We start from the raw sequence: 15,459 nt of genomic DNA, 5'->3' as shown, positions 1-15,459 counted from the left end.
TACTGTGTTTCATTGTGTTTCATTGTGTTTTACTGTTTTATTGTGTTTTATTGTGTTTTACTGTTTCATTGTGTTTCATTGTGTTTCATTGTGTTTTACTGTGTTTCATTGTGTTTCATTGTGTTTTATTGTGTTTTACTGTTTTATTGTGTTTTACTGTGTTTCATTGTGTTTTATTGTGTTTTACTGTTTCATTGTGTTTTATTGTGTTTTACTGTGTTTCATTGTGTTTTATTGTGTTTTACTGTGATTTACTGTGTTTTACTGTGTTTCATTGTGTTTTATTGTGTTTTACTGTGTTTTACGGTGTTTCATTGTGTTTTATTGTGTTTTACTGTGATTTACTGTGTTTTACTGTGTTTCATTGTGTTTTATTGTGTTTTACTGTGTTTCATTGTGTTTCATTGTGTTTTATTGTGTTTTACTGTGTTTTATTGTGTTTTACTGTTTTACTGTGTTTTACTGTTTTACTGTGTTTTACTGTTTTATTGTGTTTTATTGTGTTTTACTGTGTTTTGTCGTGTGCAGACGTTTGTGAACGACCTGAGGATCCCTGATCAGACCTACATCACCCTCAAACTGTCCGACATCGTCCGCTTTGGATACGATATCCTTCAGACACCTGTGTATGTTTGTGTGTGTGTGAGTGAGTGTGTGTGTGTTTGTGTGTGTGAGTGTGTGTTTGTGAGTGTGTGTGTGAGTGTGTGAGTGTGTTTGTGAGTGTGTGAGTGTGTGAGTGTGTGTGTGTGTGTGTTTGTGAGTGTGTGTGTGAGTGTGTGAGTGTGTTTGTGAGTGTGTGTGTGAGTGTGTGAGTGTGTTTGTGAGTGTGTGAGTGTGTGAGTGTGTGAGTGTGTGTGAGTGTGTGTTTGTGAGTGTGTGAGTGTGTGTGAGTGTGTTTGTGAGTGTGTGAGTGTGTGAGTGTGTGTGTGTTTGTATTGATCTTAACTGTCTCTCCACATTCTCACGTCTACATTCTGGAGAAAAGTCAACACAAAGTCCCAGAGGAGGCTCTGAAGGTCAGTGTGTGAACAGAGTGTGTGAACAGTGTGTGTGAACAGTGTGTGTGAAGAGAGTGTGAACAGAGTGTGAACAGTGTGTGTGAACAGAGTGTGAACAGAGTGTGTGAACAGAGTGTGAACAGTGTGTGAACAGAGTGTGAACAGAGTGTGAACAGAGTGTGTGAACAGAGTGTGAACAGAGTGTGTGAACAGTGTGTGTGAACAGAGTGTGAACAGAGTGTGAACAGAGTGTGAACAGTGTGTGTGAACAGAGTGTGAACAGAGTGTGAACAGAGTGTGAACAGAGTGTGTGAACAGTGTGTGTGAACAGAGTGTGAACAGAGTGTGAACAGAGTGTGTGAACAGTGTGTGTGAACAGTGTGTGTGAACAGTGTGAACAGAGTGTGTGAAGAGAGTGTGTGAACAGTGTGTGTGTGTGTGTGAACAGAGTGTGTGAACAGAGTGTGTGAACAGAGTGTGTGAACAGAGTGTGAACAGAGTGTGAACAGAGTGTGTGAACAGTGTGTGTGAACAGAGTGTGTGAACAGAGTGTGTGAACAGTGTGAACAGAGTGTGAACAGTGTGTGTGAACAGTGTGTGTGAACAGTGTGAACAGAGTGTGAACAGTGTGTGTGAACAGTGTGTGTGAACAGTGTGAACAGAGTGTGAACAGTGTGTGTGAACAGAGTGTGTGAACAGAGTGTGTGAACAGAGTGTGTGAACAGAGTGTGAACAGTGTGTGTGTGAACAGTGTGTGTGAACAGTGTGTGTGAACAGAGTGTGTGAACAGAGTGTGAACAGTGTGTGTGTGAACAGTGTGTGTGAACAGAGTGTGTGAACGGTGTGTGTGAACAGTGTGTGTGAACAGAGTGTGTGAACAGAGTGTGTGAACAGAGTGTGAACAGTGTGTGTGTGAACAGTGTGTGTGAACAGAGTGTGTGAACAGAGTGTGAACAGAGTGTGTGAACAGTGTGTGTGAACAGAGTGTGTGAACAGAGTGTGAACAGTGTGTGTGTGAACAGTGTGTGTGAACAGTGTGTGTGAACAGAGTGTGTGAACAGAGTGTGAACAGTGTGTGTGTGAACAGTGTGTGTGAACAGTGTGTGTGAACAGTGTGTGTGAACAGAGTGTGTGAACGGTGCCTCCTGTTGTTCCAGCATGAGAAGTACAGCAGTCAGCTGCAGATGAGCCTGAAGGTTTCAGACGGGAAGAAGACGGAGCTGGAAGACCGAAGAGCAGAGAAAAGCCAGAGTACCAAGAGTCTGACACAAGGTGCTTCAATAACACTGCAGAAGAAGATCAGTGATGTTCGTGTTTGGCTGCTCATAGTTTCACAGTGAGGAAGTGTTCAGGGTACCGTCGGAGCCGTAGGAGTCTATTACTTAGTTTGTATTTATTTACAATCTTTAAATTATATTGGCCATTGTGTACTGTGTGTGTGCGTTTCTTAATGGATTTTGAGGTGTGTGTTACTCCTGCAGGTCAGATTGTCCTTTAAAGGACAGCTGCTGCCACCTGGTGGTGTGGCTGACTCAGTCCTGCAGGACGATGCTTGCTTGCTTGCTTGTTTTGCATTCTTGGTTTTACCAAGACAATTTGGTCATTTTTCTTAAAAGCAAAGAGTGAAACACACATTCTTTGTTGTTAAGTGCAGCCCAAACACCTAAAACCTCAGTCAGCCCAGGAGTGACTCAACAGATCAGTAATCAATCAATCAATCAATCAATCAATCAGACTCTGACTTCTTCAATGTCACAACATGTCTGCATGGAAAGTTCTGGTGACACTGGTGTGTGTCTGTGTGTGTGTGTGTGTGTGTGTGTGTGTGTGTGTGTGTGCTCCAGATGCTCCGGTGTGTCGGCCCACTCCCCTGTATGGTCAGCCCTCCTGGTGGGGAGAGGAGGATTATGGGAGTAAAGTCCAGCCCAGCGATGAGCCTTCTGCAGGTAACAGGTGTACGTCTGTTCCGGGGTCACATGACTCCTTCGCCAAGGTAACATCCAGCCGTATCATTTGACTTTGGTGCCATCTGTGTTTCCGTCAGATGTCCAGAAAGATTCTTCATCGGTGGATCCGGACTTCTCTGGATCTCTAGACCCCCAGTCAAAGACTGCCTTCCCTTCGTACCATCGTGAACCGAGCTACTTCGAGATCCCCACCAAGGACTTCCAGCACCCCAAAACCTCGGGGGCGGAGCTTCATGAGATCCCCACCAAGGACACGGACGCACCCCCAGCCCCGCCATCCCCTCCAACCCTGACGCCACCGGTGGTCCAGAGCCATGCCTCCTTCACCATCGAGTTCGACGACTGCATGCCCGGCAAGATCAAGATCAAAGACCATGTCACCAAGTTCTCCACCCGCCAGAGGAAGCAGCAGGCCCCAGCCACCAAGACCGCCATCCCGACGGCCACGCCCACCGAGATGCTGTCAGCGGAGAGCAAGGTGGCCGATTGGCTGGTTCACAGTGACGTCAGCATGATGAGAAGACATCAGACATGTGAGGATGTTTACAGCACGAAGAGCGACCTCGCCATGAACATCAAGACCCTCAAAGGTGAGAGCCATTAAAGGGCCATCCCGCAGTTTTTAACCAACCGTTAGTCCTGTTTACTTCACTCGCCACGGGGTCGTTTGTTGACTGATTTCCTTCCTCCAGGCGGCTGCTGGTTTCATGTCAATGAAAACCAGCTAACCATCCAACTCACTGCTGTAATCTTTGTTTCAGACCACATCCTCTGCCACACTGCTGACTGCAGACGACTAACGATGGCATCTGTCCAATTCCTTGGCTCTTGGAAACATTGAAATACTCAGATATCTATTAAATTCATGATTCTCAGAGGATGAATCCTCTCTGAGGACAGCGGGCCCAACAGTCAGTCGAACTGTGCTTTGTGATGTTTGTCTGTGTAATAAATCTGACCCGATATCTCTTTCTTGCTGTCAGGTCACCATCATGAGGATGGGACCCAGAGTGACTCAGAGGACCCAGTTCTCAAAGGACGGAGGACTAAGTCACACCAGTCCGTCCAGTCTCACCTGTCCACCCGCTCAGAGGACTCTGAGGTGTCCCAGCAGACAGTTCGGTCTGGTCAGTCTGTCCACCTGCACCTTCAACACTCTCCACCCCGACAAGCCCCCGCCTCACCTGGGGCCCCTGATCAGCCCCTATCCCAGAGTCCTCCTCAGGCTCAGTCCCCTGGCACAGAAACGCCGAAACAGGGCCCCCCTGAGCACCTTACCCAGCAGGCCTTCATTATCGAGTTCTTCGACGACAACCCGCGCAAAAAGCGCTCGCAGTCCTTCACACACAACCCTGCCCACGCCGACTCATACTCTGCTCTGAAGGCCAAGCTGGAGCGACGGAAAGGTGGCGAGAGGCCAGCATCAGTGCACGGCCACATCCCTCCCACCCAGCAGGTAACGGTTCCTCTGAAGGGTCAGGGCCACGGCGGCCCCCAGAGGTCCAGTTCTCTGAAGAGGGAGAAGACGGAGGGTGAGGTGGTGTCCTCTGCTTCGTCCTCCCGCTCCTCCTCAGGGATCATCGTCAGACCCTTCGGCAGCGTTGGGAAGAAGTCCAAGCTCGCACAGGAGTTTGCTGCTGAATTCCTGAAGGATTCTGGTCAACAGGAATTCTCCCAGAGGGAGAAGACGTCTCCTCCCCCGATGTCTGCACCACCGGTGATGGTGTCGCCCCCCCATGCAAGAATTCCCTCCCCACAAGAACCTCCAGCACCTTCCTCGGCCTCCTACCCGACCTCCCCATCCTCCTCCCTGCAGGGCCCAGCAGTCCCAATGTCCTCAATCAACGCCACTTGCCAGACCACCTCCCCTGTCCATTCCTCCCTGGCCTCCATGTCCCCCATCCTGCCCCCGGGCGTCCACACAGGAGACCCCAAAGGTTGCCAGAGGATGATGAGGAGCGAGGAAGACGACAGCCTGAGCGATGCTGGGACCTACACCATCGAGACAGAGTCCCAGGACAAGGAGGTGGAGGAAGCTCGCAGCATGATTGATCAGGTGAGTGTGGAGGTTGGTTGTTTTTCTGTGGTGACCCAGAGTATAGAGTCGTGTGTGAAGCAGCATTCATGGTTCAAACTGCTGATGGAAAAAGTCCTGTTAGAGCTCTGAGCAGCAGCAGGCAGACGCAGCAGTATATCTACAGTCCTTCTGTCTTTTGTTTTCTCCTTTTGAATGACGAATACAGACTACCGCCACCTGCTGGTATGGAGAGTTACTTCCTCTCACGCAGCAGCAGAACGCTCCTGTTCATTGTCGTTCATTGGCTGTAGCCTTTGCAGTGTGTTCAAGTGCAGCTTACTGGACACAAGTGACGCAACAGTCTGCCTTCATTGCTGCTGGTTCTTTACTGTTGAGTTGGTGTGTTAGGGCCTTCACTCCGGTCAGTGCAACAGTAACAGACATAGAAAAATCTGCATCTAGGAGATCAATTTCTCCATCAGAAATGGTTTATTTTTATTTTAGTTTTCAGTGTTGAGGTCATCTTTGTGGACGTGATACTTACCTACTTGATCTGCATGTGCCATGTTCCTTTGACTGCTTCAACAGCCAAGCTAACGTCAGCAAGAGACTTCAAAAAAGTTTGATAGCAGAAATACAAGGTCTACTTTGAGTTATAATATCCACATGATTGTCTACCTGCCCCCATAACAAAGTCCACAATAAACAAATATATGTACAATAAAATTGTTGGTATAAATGTGGTCCGCACTGCACTGCCCTTCTGTGTCGCTGTGTGACATCTCTGACCACTGGAACTGTTTTCATGTGCTTTAATAAACCGTGTGTTTTAAATCACTTCAGGGATGCATGACTCCTCTTGTCCTTGTTGCTCCTTCCTGTTGCCGTGACCCTGCCCCCCTCCTCATGCATGCCCTGTGCTCTGACAGGTGTTTGGTGTCCTCGACTCTCCAGAGTACAGTGGTGTGAACACAGGAGTGTATAGACCTGTAATAAATGATGGCAAGGATGAGCAAGCTAACCCGCGTAGCGACGGTAGCACTGTGGACCCGTTGCATGGCTTTATCCCAGCTGCTGTCTGCGGCCCCCCAACAGGCCCCATGCAGGTAAAAACCTGGAAAAACACCTCTGTAGCATGTTCTGGCCCCAGTGCATGTGGACTACTGTTGTTATTCCCTCAGTTTCTCCTTTACATATTTTACTCCATGAAGTCTTGTCGGGCTCTTTGGTTCTACGTCTGGTAACAACCTTAATCATGTTTTTTTGTTGTTCAGGTTCCACCTGCTCACCCTGCAGGTCTGGAAGGACCCAAGTGGGTTTCCCGTTGGGCCAGTCTGGCAGACAGCTATGCTGACCCTGGATCCACTCCACCTCAAGGGGAATGTCTAGAAGGTGACATTCAGTCTGTCGTTTTTGTCAGAAATAATATAAACACGATGTGTTCAGAGCCGATCTGCAACTGAATATGTTACAATGAAGTGATCACAGGCCTCTGCATTCACACCTGAAATTCAGAAGTATTTATCAAGTTCCCTGCATGGGGATCAGACCACATCACTTTCTGATCGCACCTAAATCAACATTTGTTTTTTCTTCATGATACCCCGATGGTCAGTGTTAGTAAGCAGATCAGTTAGACTCCCATGATCTTATGTTTTGGGGTTTGAACATTGCAGCACATCATTTGGGGACTGGGGCTGGAGGCATCTCTTTTAGACAAAGAATACAAATAATGTCTAATAAACTGAGTTAACATGACTTGTTTTTGTAGATTTGCGGCTCATGAGCCGGTCGATGGGAAACAGCTACGACAACTCTGAGTCTGAATCCAGCCACAGCTCCAGAACTAGAAGGCTGCTGCCACAGGTGCCTCCAGAAAAGCTGGACAGTGTTCCCCCGAGTATCCTGATCCGCCACGAACCTTACCAAGGCCAGGAACCTCTGGACCGAGTCTCTGGTCCTCCCCGCCAACAGGACTCCACCCAGTGCCTGTCCGTTCAGGACGATGTGGACCCAGACAGCCTGAGCGACGCCAGCCGCTCAGATGATGGACCAGTTCTGGAGAAAGCAAAGAAGAATCAGGCCAGGACTGGATCTGTGTCTCCAGTGGTCACTGTTCCTCAGTTCAATGGTCCAGAGAAAGTGTCTCCTTCCTCCAAATCCACCTCCTTCTACATCGGTTCTGAAGACAGTCCAGGCAAACCTGACCAGGCCCGGAGCCCGGTACAGTCTGAGAGGCTACCAGCAAAAACTCCCCCGACCACTGTCCTGATCCGACACCTGAGTGGACATGAGCCCCGGAGGACAGGGGTCAAACCCAACAGCTCTGCTCCAAACCTCCAAACGCAGGACAAGGACTCTGTCCCTACTAAAGACAGCTGTATATCATCCATCGTCCGGCAGGAGAGCTTCACTAAAGACCGACCCAGCGACACCGTCCAATTGAAAAAGCTTCCCCACATCTCCAGCCATCCATCCATCAGAGACATGGAGCAGAGGAGGGACAACATCCAGGACATGCAGCCTTTTCTTCAAGAGGCAGAGGGAACTCTGTCCTCTCTGGACACCAGGTTCCCCTCATCAGGCTCTGGTCGTAGCTCAAAGAAAGGAGGCTCCTCCACCCACATGGACGACTCCCTTTCTGGTGAGTCGGACGTGGACACAGCAAGCACAGTCAGCCAGGTGAGTAGCAAAAATGCCCCAGTCAGCTCTGCCTCTAAAAAGCGTCCTGCTATCAGCAGCCTCCAAAAGGAGAAGTCCTCCTCCAGCCCGTCCATCCAGGAGAAGGGACGGCAGCTCACTGCCCGTGAGCGACTGTCTGAGAAACGCAGAAACCAGGTGACAACAGATGCATCAAGCAAAGCTGAGGCAGCGAAACGCTTCCAGATGCGCCGCAGTGCAGGCAACCGCGGGTCTCTGGACTTGTCAGAGGGTCAGCAGGGTTCTGGTCCACACTGGACCGAAACCACATCATCTGATCATGAAATTTCTCGTCCGTCCAGCCGAAGCAAAAAACTCATTGCCCCTCTTCAGAAAGAAGACAACGGGAAGACACCCAAGACAGCAACTCAGCAGGTTCTGACCCGCTCAAACAGCCTGTCAGCGCCCCGGCCAACCCGGGCGTCCATGCTGCGTCGAGCGCGCTTGGGTGAGGCATCAGATAACGAAGGTGCTGAGACTGATCGGGGCTCCCAGAATTCTGACCACATCACTGCCCCGGCCAAAGTGTCCGCCGAAGGGAAGAAGCTATCCAGGCTGGACATCTTAGCAATGCCGAGGAAGAGGACTGGCTCCTTCACGACTCCCAGCGACAACGAGACGTCCTCCACGGGCCGAGCTGGTCTCTCCAATCGGAACACAGAGTCTGTGGTCACCACCAGGAAGACGTCTGTAGGCGACGCCCGCCAGGCAGCCATCAAAGGGGGTGGCGCTCTGGGGAAGCAGCCCCTGACCCGGACCCGGTCCAGCGGAGCCAAGTACCCCAGCACCGGTGAGTCCTGATTAGATTACTTTGCTTTTACCACATAGTCTCTTCCCCAACATGTGGTTAAGCTCCTCAGCATCTATCCCATGTCATTTTTGATTATCTAAGAGGAGGAAAGGAACTACAGTCTCTAAAACTACAGAAATTATTATTTAAATCAGGAACTATCCAGTCAGAGAATAAGTCAACATAACCAGCCTGAGCAGAGGGATCCTCCACTTTTCGGGAGGTAAAAAGGTAATGAACCTCAGTATGCAGCATCAGTCCCTATGAAGAACTGCCCTTGTTGTAAATCCCTCTGATGAACACATTATGTATTTTCTATGCCAAACACAGACTATTTAACAACTGAAGTTCATTCAGCGCAGGCTTTGTTTCAGTGTTCTGTAGGGGAAAGCTGCCCTTTAGCCATTGCTGTTGATCACATCAGATTTCTGTCCCTGATGAGTTACTGTGGTCAAGCCACTGGAGTCTGCTGCTGTTACCATGGAAACATCTCTTCTCAGCATCAGTCTCCGCCATTCTGTCCTGTTTGGAATTAAAATGTGCTTCAACACATGAATCCATGTCTTGGCTGTGACTAAGGGCAAATGATGAAGAAATATTGCAACTTTGCGGATTCAGTGAATCAGATCCTCTGTTGGTGCTCTGACCAATCAGCCTCAGCAGCTGTTGCTATGGAGACAACTCCATCCAGAGCTGTGACAGTTTTACCATATTCAGAACAAAATTCAGTTTCGGATGCTGACTTCATCCATAATCCAAAATTGAATTTGAATTTATTCAAAAAAATGAAAACAAATCAACTTCTGACCTCATCAGCTGCTTTTCCCTTTTTCCACACCATCAGCTGCACAGCAACAGATCCCGAAGCTCTGACTGGATGTTTCTAGTAGCAGTGGTCTCTGGGACTTGGGGGTGACTTACCTCCTAAAGTTGTTGTTTTTGATGTTTGTGAAGCTGAAAGTTTTCAGCTCAGTCTGTGTTGGTGGTTCAGCCGGGAGAGATAACTGGGTAACAGAACAGAACTGCTCCTGCCTCGCACAGTCCACAGGCCTCTTCAGTTAAATTAATCTAAATTTAAATATTTCCAGCTTCCCGTCACAGACAGAAGGGCTCAGACTTCTCCTCATCCTCGGAGGAAGAATACGAGGCGGCTGCTGGGACCCCCAAAGCCAAACGGTCCTCCCATTCCTCTACCTCCGCCCCGCTGCGCAGCCACCGGGCGGCCGCCATCCGATCCAAGTCAGTCTCTGTGGAGACGGAGGAGGACGAGGACCAGAGCGAAGTTGACCCCTACCAGAACTGGTCCACGCACAGCGCCGAGATCGCCAAGTAAAACAACATGGATGAACTATCCATCGTCCAAACTCAGATCCAGATGTGGTGGCAGTGTTTATGCTGACATTGTCTTTGTTTTCCCCCTGCAGGCTCAGCCAGGACCTGGCCAAAGACCTGGCCATCCTGGCCAAGGAAATCCATGATGTTGCCGGGGATGGAGACTCTCCGAGCTCCAGCGTGGGCACCACCACTTCACCGAGCCTGCTGCCCAGCACGCCGGCCTCCACCATCTCTGCCAGGGAGGAGGTGGGCCAAACGCCCCCCACAGCAGCCCACCCAGTGCACAGACCTCAGCCTCTAAAATTGGGAACACACCAGAGTTTTAAGTGTGGCTACAACAACAAATTGTCCATAGCCAGTGATTTTAGAAAAGACAACGCTGACTGGTGTTACGTTGTAGTGAGTTTAGGATTAAAATCTCTTCTCTCCTTAAAAGTTCCACAACATGCTTAGTTTGTCATTTCTGGAGAAATCTGTGTGGGATCCAGTGTTGGGCGATATCTTGAAATTGTCAATCCAGCCATCGCTGAGAAATGCATACGTTTTCAGTGACTGCTATCATGAAAAAGCATAGAAAATCCCGTTTTTGAGATTATTTGTTTATTTTAAAGCAGACGACAAGCCAGAGGGCCTAAATGAAGTTTGCTGTTTTCGCACTACAGGTTGATTATTCACGAGTTGAATTCCAAAGTAGGCAGAACATTAAATTAACAAAATAAAATGACAAAAAATACTAAAAGAAAAGAAACCAACATCGCCATCGATCACCAACCATATTGTGGTCCTGCAGTTTGAGCCGATGATTGAGCCAAACTCTTTTTGTCATGTTCTCCCAGTGTGTTCCCAGTTTGAATTAGAAATCTGTTTTTGGAAACTGGGTCTTCGTCTTGTAGTCATCTCTATTAGTTTTGACACCATAATGATCCAAAGTGTTCTGGGGGGGCTACAGAGTCCTGTTGTCTGCAGGTTGTTCGACAGAAGCTTCATCACACTTTGGATTCTCATGATTCATTTCTCTGTTCTGCTGCACAGAGGCCATTTTATCCATACTTACGAGGGGTCCGACCATCTCAGGTGTCTAACTCTGACTCATCATTTCTCCTGTCCTGTGATTGGTTCCCTCCTCCACCACCCTGCCCCACCCATCACTGATCCTAACACACACCCCTCATCAGTGTTGGATTATTCTGGAGCACATTTTAATTTTGACTGTGTCTGATTGAGTGGTCCGGTATGAAGGGTCATTAATGACAAAACAACTGAGTCAGCACCAAACAAACCCCAGCTGGAATCAAGTCTGCAGGATCAGGTTTAACCCCACTGCACCCTACTGTACCTTACTGCACCCTATTGTACCCCACTGCACCCTACTGCACCTTACTGTACCATACTGCACCCTATTGTACCCCACTGCACCCTACTGCACCCTACTGTACCTTACTGCACCCTATTGTACCCCACTGCACCCTACTGCACCTTACTGTACCATACTGCACCTTACTGCACCCTACTGTACCCTACTCCACCCTACTGTACCATACTGCACCCTATTGTACCCTACTGCACCCTACTCTACCTTACTGTACTCTACTGCACCCTACTAGACCTTACTACTTTACTCTGTTATACCTGACCTACCTAACCCGGCTCAGCCTGGCCCAGACCTGCCCTGCTACCCAAACTAACTCTATCCCCCTGTAACCAACCCACTGCAGCCCTACTCCACCCTGCCGACCAACGCTCTGCTCTACATTATCCACCTCTACCCTCCTGCACCCCATCCAGTTCTCCTCTAAACCCCCCCTCCCCCAAACATCTGTTTTAATACACTGCCAGCTGTTAATATACTCAAATCACAGGGCCAGTAGGAAAGGAGGATGGCACATGGCCTCAGTCATTTCAGGTCTACACTGAAGCTCACTCCCAGCTCTTTAGTCAGACTGATTCCTGCTCAGACTTGTGTTGTGCTCACTCAGTTGGTCTCCATTAACAGACTTCCATTGGCCTGCACCATTAATGAACTGGTGTTAGTTCATGGGGCTGTAACTGGTGACCAATAGGATCCTCCTGCACTCCTCCGTCTCTCTGTCGATGTAAACACGCCAAATCCCAGCAGTACTAAAATTCACTGCATACACTGTTGCCCTCCACCATTGCAGCTGCATGTTGACTTGGTGCATGAGCTCACGGGGCGCCGCCATCACCGGTCGGCCGCTCGCTGGTTTGATAACAAACATTCAGTGGTTGGATCACCAGAACCAGACTCCCTCTACTCTCTTTCCAGCTGGTCCAGCATATCCCTGAGGCCAGTTTAAACTACCAGAAGGTTCCTCCAGGTTCTGCTGCCGTCTCGGACCTGGACGCAAACATGAATGAGCCAGAGCCCGGTTCTAAGCAACGCCGTCCGTGGAACCGCGAAGAGGTCACTGTCTAATCCCACCGAGGCTACGTTCACACTGCAGCTCAGTGTGTCCCAAGCTGAAGTTTTTAATGGTTTTAATGGTTTCAGTCAGAGGGAACAGCTTTTAGTTACATCTGGATGATGTGGATGGATTTACAGATAATTCTGTCAGTCGGTCAATTTATTTATCATTCATTGTTATCTCAATGAATTTTACAAATACAAATAACTATTTAGCGGCTTCAAACGGCTTCAAATCTTTAAAACGTTTCTAAAAATTATCTAAAAAAGCAACAAAAGTGAAAATATTCCATCTTTAATGGTACAAACTTAAGAAGGTGGAAATAAATGACAATGTTTCATGGCTTTTTCTAGTGGCACTATAGGAAAGATCATCAGGCCCTTAAAATGTAAAGGAAGGTTTCTGGAAATCTGACAAGGTGTTGAAATCTTTGTTTCTGGACCATTGAGCTGGTTACACCAGCATCGCCCTCCCCAGGCCCCGCCCCCCCAGCGAAACAAACAAACAGAGATAAAACCCCTCAGAAAACAGTTTGAGACCTGAGCCTGCAGTGTGAACATATCCTACAGACTGCAGGAGACTGCAACTGATGCCGTTAGTTTTGGTGTGCTGGGAAATCAGATGAAGGCTGCTGCTCCAGTCAGAGTTGCTGTTGATGTCACATTGGAGGCTCCTGCTTTCAGCTCATCTTGTTTCTCTGAACAAACTCTTTCAGGTGATTCTGGACAATCTGATGCTGAATCCGGTGTCCCAGCTGTCTCAGGCCATCCGGGAGAACACGGAGCAGCTGGCTGAGAAAATGAAGTAAGGAAGCTGTTGATGACGTTTAGTGCAGCTCTGTGGGTCTGAGGTCTGCACATCTGAGCCATCAGACCGGAGAAACCACCTCCTGGCTGCACAGGATCCGGCTTTTTAGGGATAAAGTGAGCCCGGATATGTGTAGTGTGGAAGATTTTAGCAGTCTTACATGAGAGGGTGAGTTTTACCGTCATTATTGGCACAACAGTGACCAGTGATAGGGCCGTTGTTAACATCACTGTCGCTCATCCTCTCATGTAACCATGTGTTTACACAACCGGTACCACCAACATGACATATGTAATTAAAATGTGTTCATGTTGGGGGTCAGTTTGCTCTCAGAATAAAAAACATTTAGCCAGCAAAATCAGTATTTTGCTAATTGCACCTTGTAAAATAAATTGCTGAACTTTGAGAGTGAGGTCCAGTTTTGGGGGGTCAGTTTGTGTCAGGTGGTCCAGGTTAAAGCATTGGATAGTTATGTTGTGTCGGTCCAGTTCTCTGAAGCCGTCTGAGGATTTATTCTGCGCCGGTATTAACGCTGCAGGGCGTCTGTCTGCTCTCAGGGTTCTGTTCCAGAACAAGGCGGAGGTCTGGGAGGAGATCGAGGCCAAGATCAATGCTGAGAATGAAGTCCCCATCCTGAAAACCTCCAACAAGGTGCTCCTACAAACAAATTAATTCTCCTAAAAACACTGAGGGCCGGATGTGAGCAGCTTGAACTATCTCTATTTTCTGTTTCTTGTTACAGGAAATTACTTCTATTCTGAAAGAGCTGAGAAGAGTCCAGAGGCAGCTTGAAGGTACGAGCAGATTTGCTTTTACACGTTTTATCTGTTTTTTATTTACTGAACATGTCCCCAGCTTTGACGCTGTTGGATGGTGTATTCTGGTTACCAGGGACAGGTGTTTTTACAGGTATCTCCAAACAAAACAACATCACATAGAAAATAAAACATACTAATGACCTTTTTCTGCACAATAGGAGGCATGGAGGAACAACAGGTACCAAATGCAAAGCCAAGAGGCCAACTCAGTCAGACTTTAAATGAAAAAGCTTTTTTCTGTCCCTTTGCTCTTGCTGTAGTCATAAACACCATCGTGGAGCCCGGTGGGAGTCTCCAGACTGCAGCAGTTGGGACGTGTTCTCTCAGTCAGACTAGACCATCCTCGAGGGAGAAGAAACCCACTGCCAAACCCCGCGGTGCCCCCCCAACTTCCAACGCCAACGAAAGCACCAAAAGGCCACCTCGTGGACCCGACGGGGGCCACTATATGGCCTGAACAGGCCACCGTAGCACCTCTGGACAGTAACTGTGTGTTCACACCACCTCGGCCTCGGTCCAGCGGTCAGTCCGACCCGGACGGTTATCGCTGCAGCACCCAGAGATTCTCCTTCTTCTGCAGAAGCATCCGGACAAGCCCGGCAGCCATGACGGGAGATGAAGCTCAACTCAGAGCCGAACTTCTGCCGTGTAGTTTCAGTTTGAAGAGGGCAAGAAAACATTAAGAACAGAGAGCCGTGTGCTGGTTCATCAGCAGGCCTGTGGCCTCTCTGCCTCCAACCTGTCAGCTGCTGTCGTGGTCACGATGCTTCTGCAAAAGATCCAGGTCTTGTTTCAGGGCGCCGCCTCGTTCAAAAATTTTCTTTCTCAGTGCCGGTTGTCCGGTTTCTATTTGCCTTTTCAGAGGACACAGCGTGTTGAGTCTCTGGTCCTCAGTGTCCCACAACTCACCGTATGCCACTCAGATTACTGCTGTGTCCAAGCTCCATACCGCACACCAGTAGAATGCAGTGTGTACTACACTAATGTCATAGAACACACTTTCACTAGTACAGTGCAGTAGTCCTGTCACACCAACAGTCAACCAAGCCAAAGTTGTCAAATGTTAAATGTCGTCTAACAAACACAAACGGCCAAACAAGAACTTTGTCTTAATTAGTGTAAAACTTCGGGAACAATCTGATCAGAGAATAACAGGACCATCAGACATGTTCTGATGATGTCTCATGCCTCTGATGTTTCCTCACGTACTTCCAGGTATCCAGGTACTCCTGCTCCTCTGGGGGGGACCACCCAACAAACAGGAGCCTCCTGGTTGAAATAACTTGGTCTGGTCTGGTATTACTGAGCCAGTCCTGGTGATCAGGTCTACATCCACATGGAGGCTCCAAACGGGGCTGTGACACCAAGCTCACACTGTCAGCTTTAAAGGTGCAGTCTGCAGGATTCAGGGGCATTTGTTGGCAGATTAATGTGTTCAGGTGTCTTTAATCAGCTGACTCTGAGAGTCTGTGAGTCTTCGTCAGCTCACAATAATAACTTTATTTATATAGCACTTTTCTTAACAACGTTACAAAGTGCTTTACAAAACAAAGTAAAGACCAGACAAGACAGTTAAAATGAGGATAAAACCAAAGGATAAAAGC

The 15,459-nt window shown here is 48.5% G+C and overlaps 1 protein-coding gene across 1 annotated transcript in view; it reads left to right on the top strand.

Annotated features, from left to right (window-relative positions):
* The window catches only part of LOC139218268 (centrosomal protein of 170 kDa protein B-like), a 26,905-nt gene extending 12,593 nt beyond the window's left edge, over positions 1–14,312 (top strand). Inside the window, 17 exon segments of the mRNA XM_070849831.1 lie at positions 529–607; positions 958–1,016; positions 2,156–2,270; positions 2,843–2,944; positions 3,043–3,555; positions 3,949–5,021; positions 5,912–6,088; positions 6,257–6,374; positions 6,754–8,472; positions 9,561–9,801; positions 9,897–10,053; positions 10,840–10,883; positions 12,049–12,229; positions 12,946–13,034; positions 13,595–13,688; positions 13,780–13,831; positions 14,116–14,312. Coding sequence (XP_070705932.1) covers positions 529–607; positions 958–1,016; positions 2,156–2,270; positions 2,843–2,944; positions 3,043–3,555; positions 3,949–5,021; positions 5,912–6,088; positions 6,257–6,374; positions 6,754–8,472; positions 9,561–9,801; positions 9,897–10,053; positions 10,840–10,883; positions 12,049–12,229; positions 12,946–13,034; positions 13,595–13,688; positions 13,780–13,831; positions 14,116–14,312 — 5,010 coding nt within the window.
* Positions 14,313–15,459: the final 1,147 nt, after the last annotated feature.

This window comes from Pempheris klunzingeri, chromosome 18 (genome assembly GCF_042242105.1).
Source record: "Pempheris klunzingeri isolate RE-2024b chromosome 18, fPemKlu1.hap1, whole genome shotgun sequence".
Taxonomy (NCBI): domain Eukaryota; kingdom Metazoa; phylum Chordata; class Actinopteri; order Acropomatiformes; family Pempheridae; genus Pempheris; species Pempheris klunzingeri.
The sequence above is the reverse complement of the archived record's forward strand: the minus strand, read 5'-3'. Positions and strand labels throughout refer to the sequence as shown.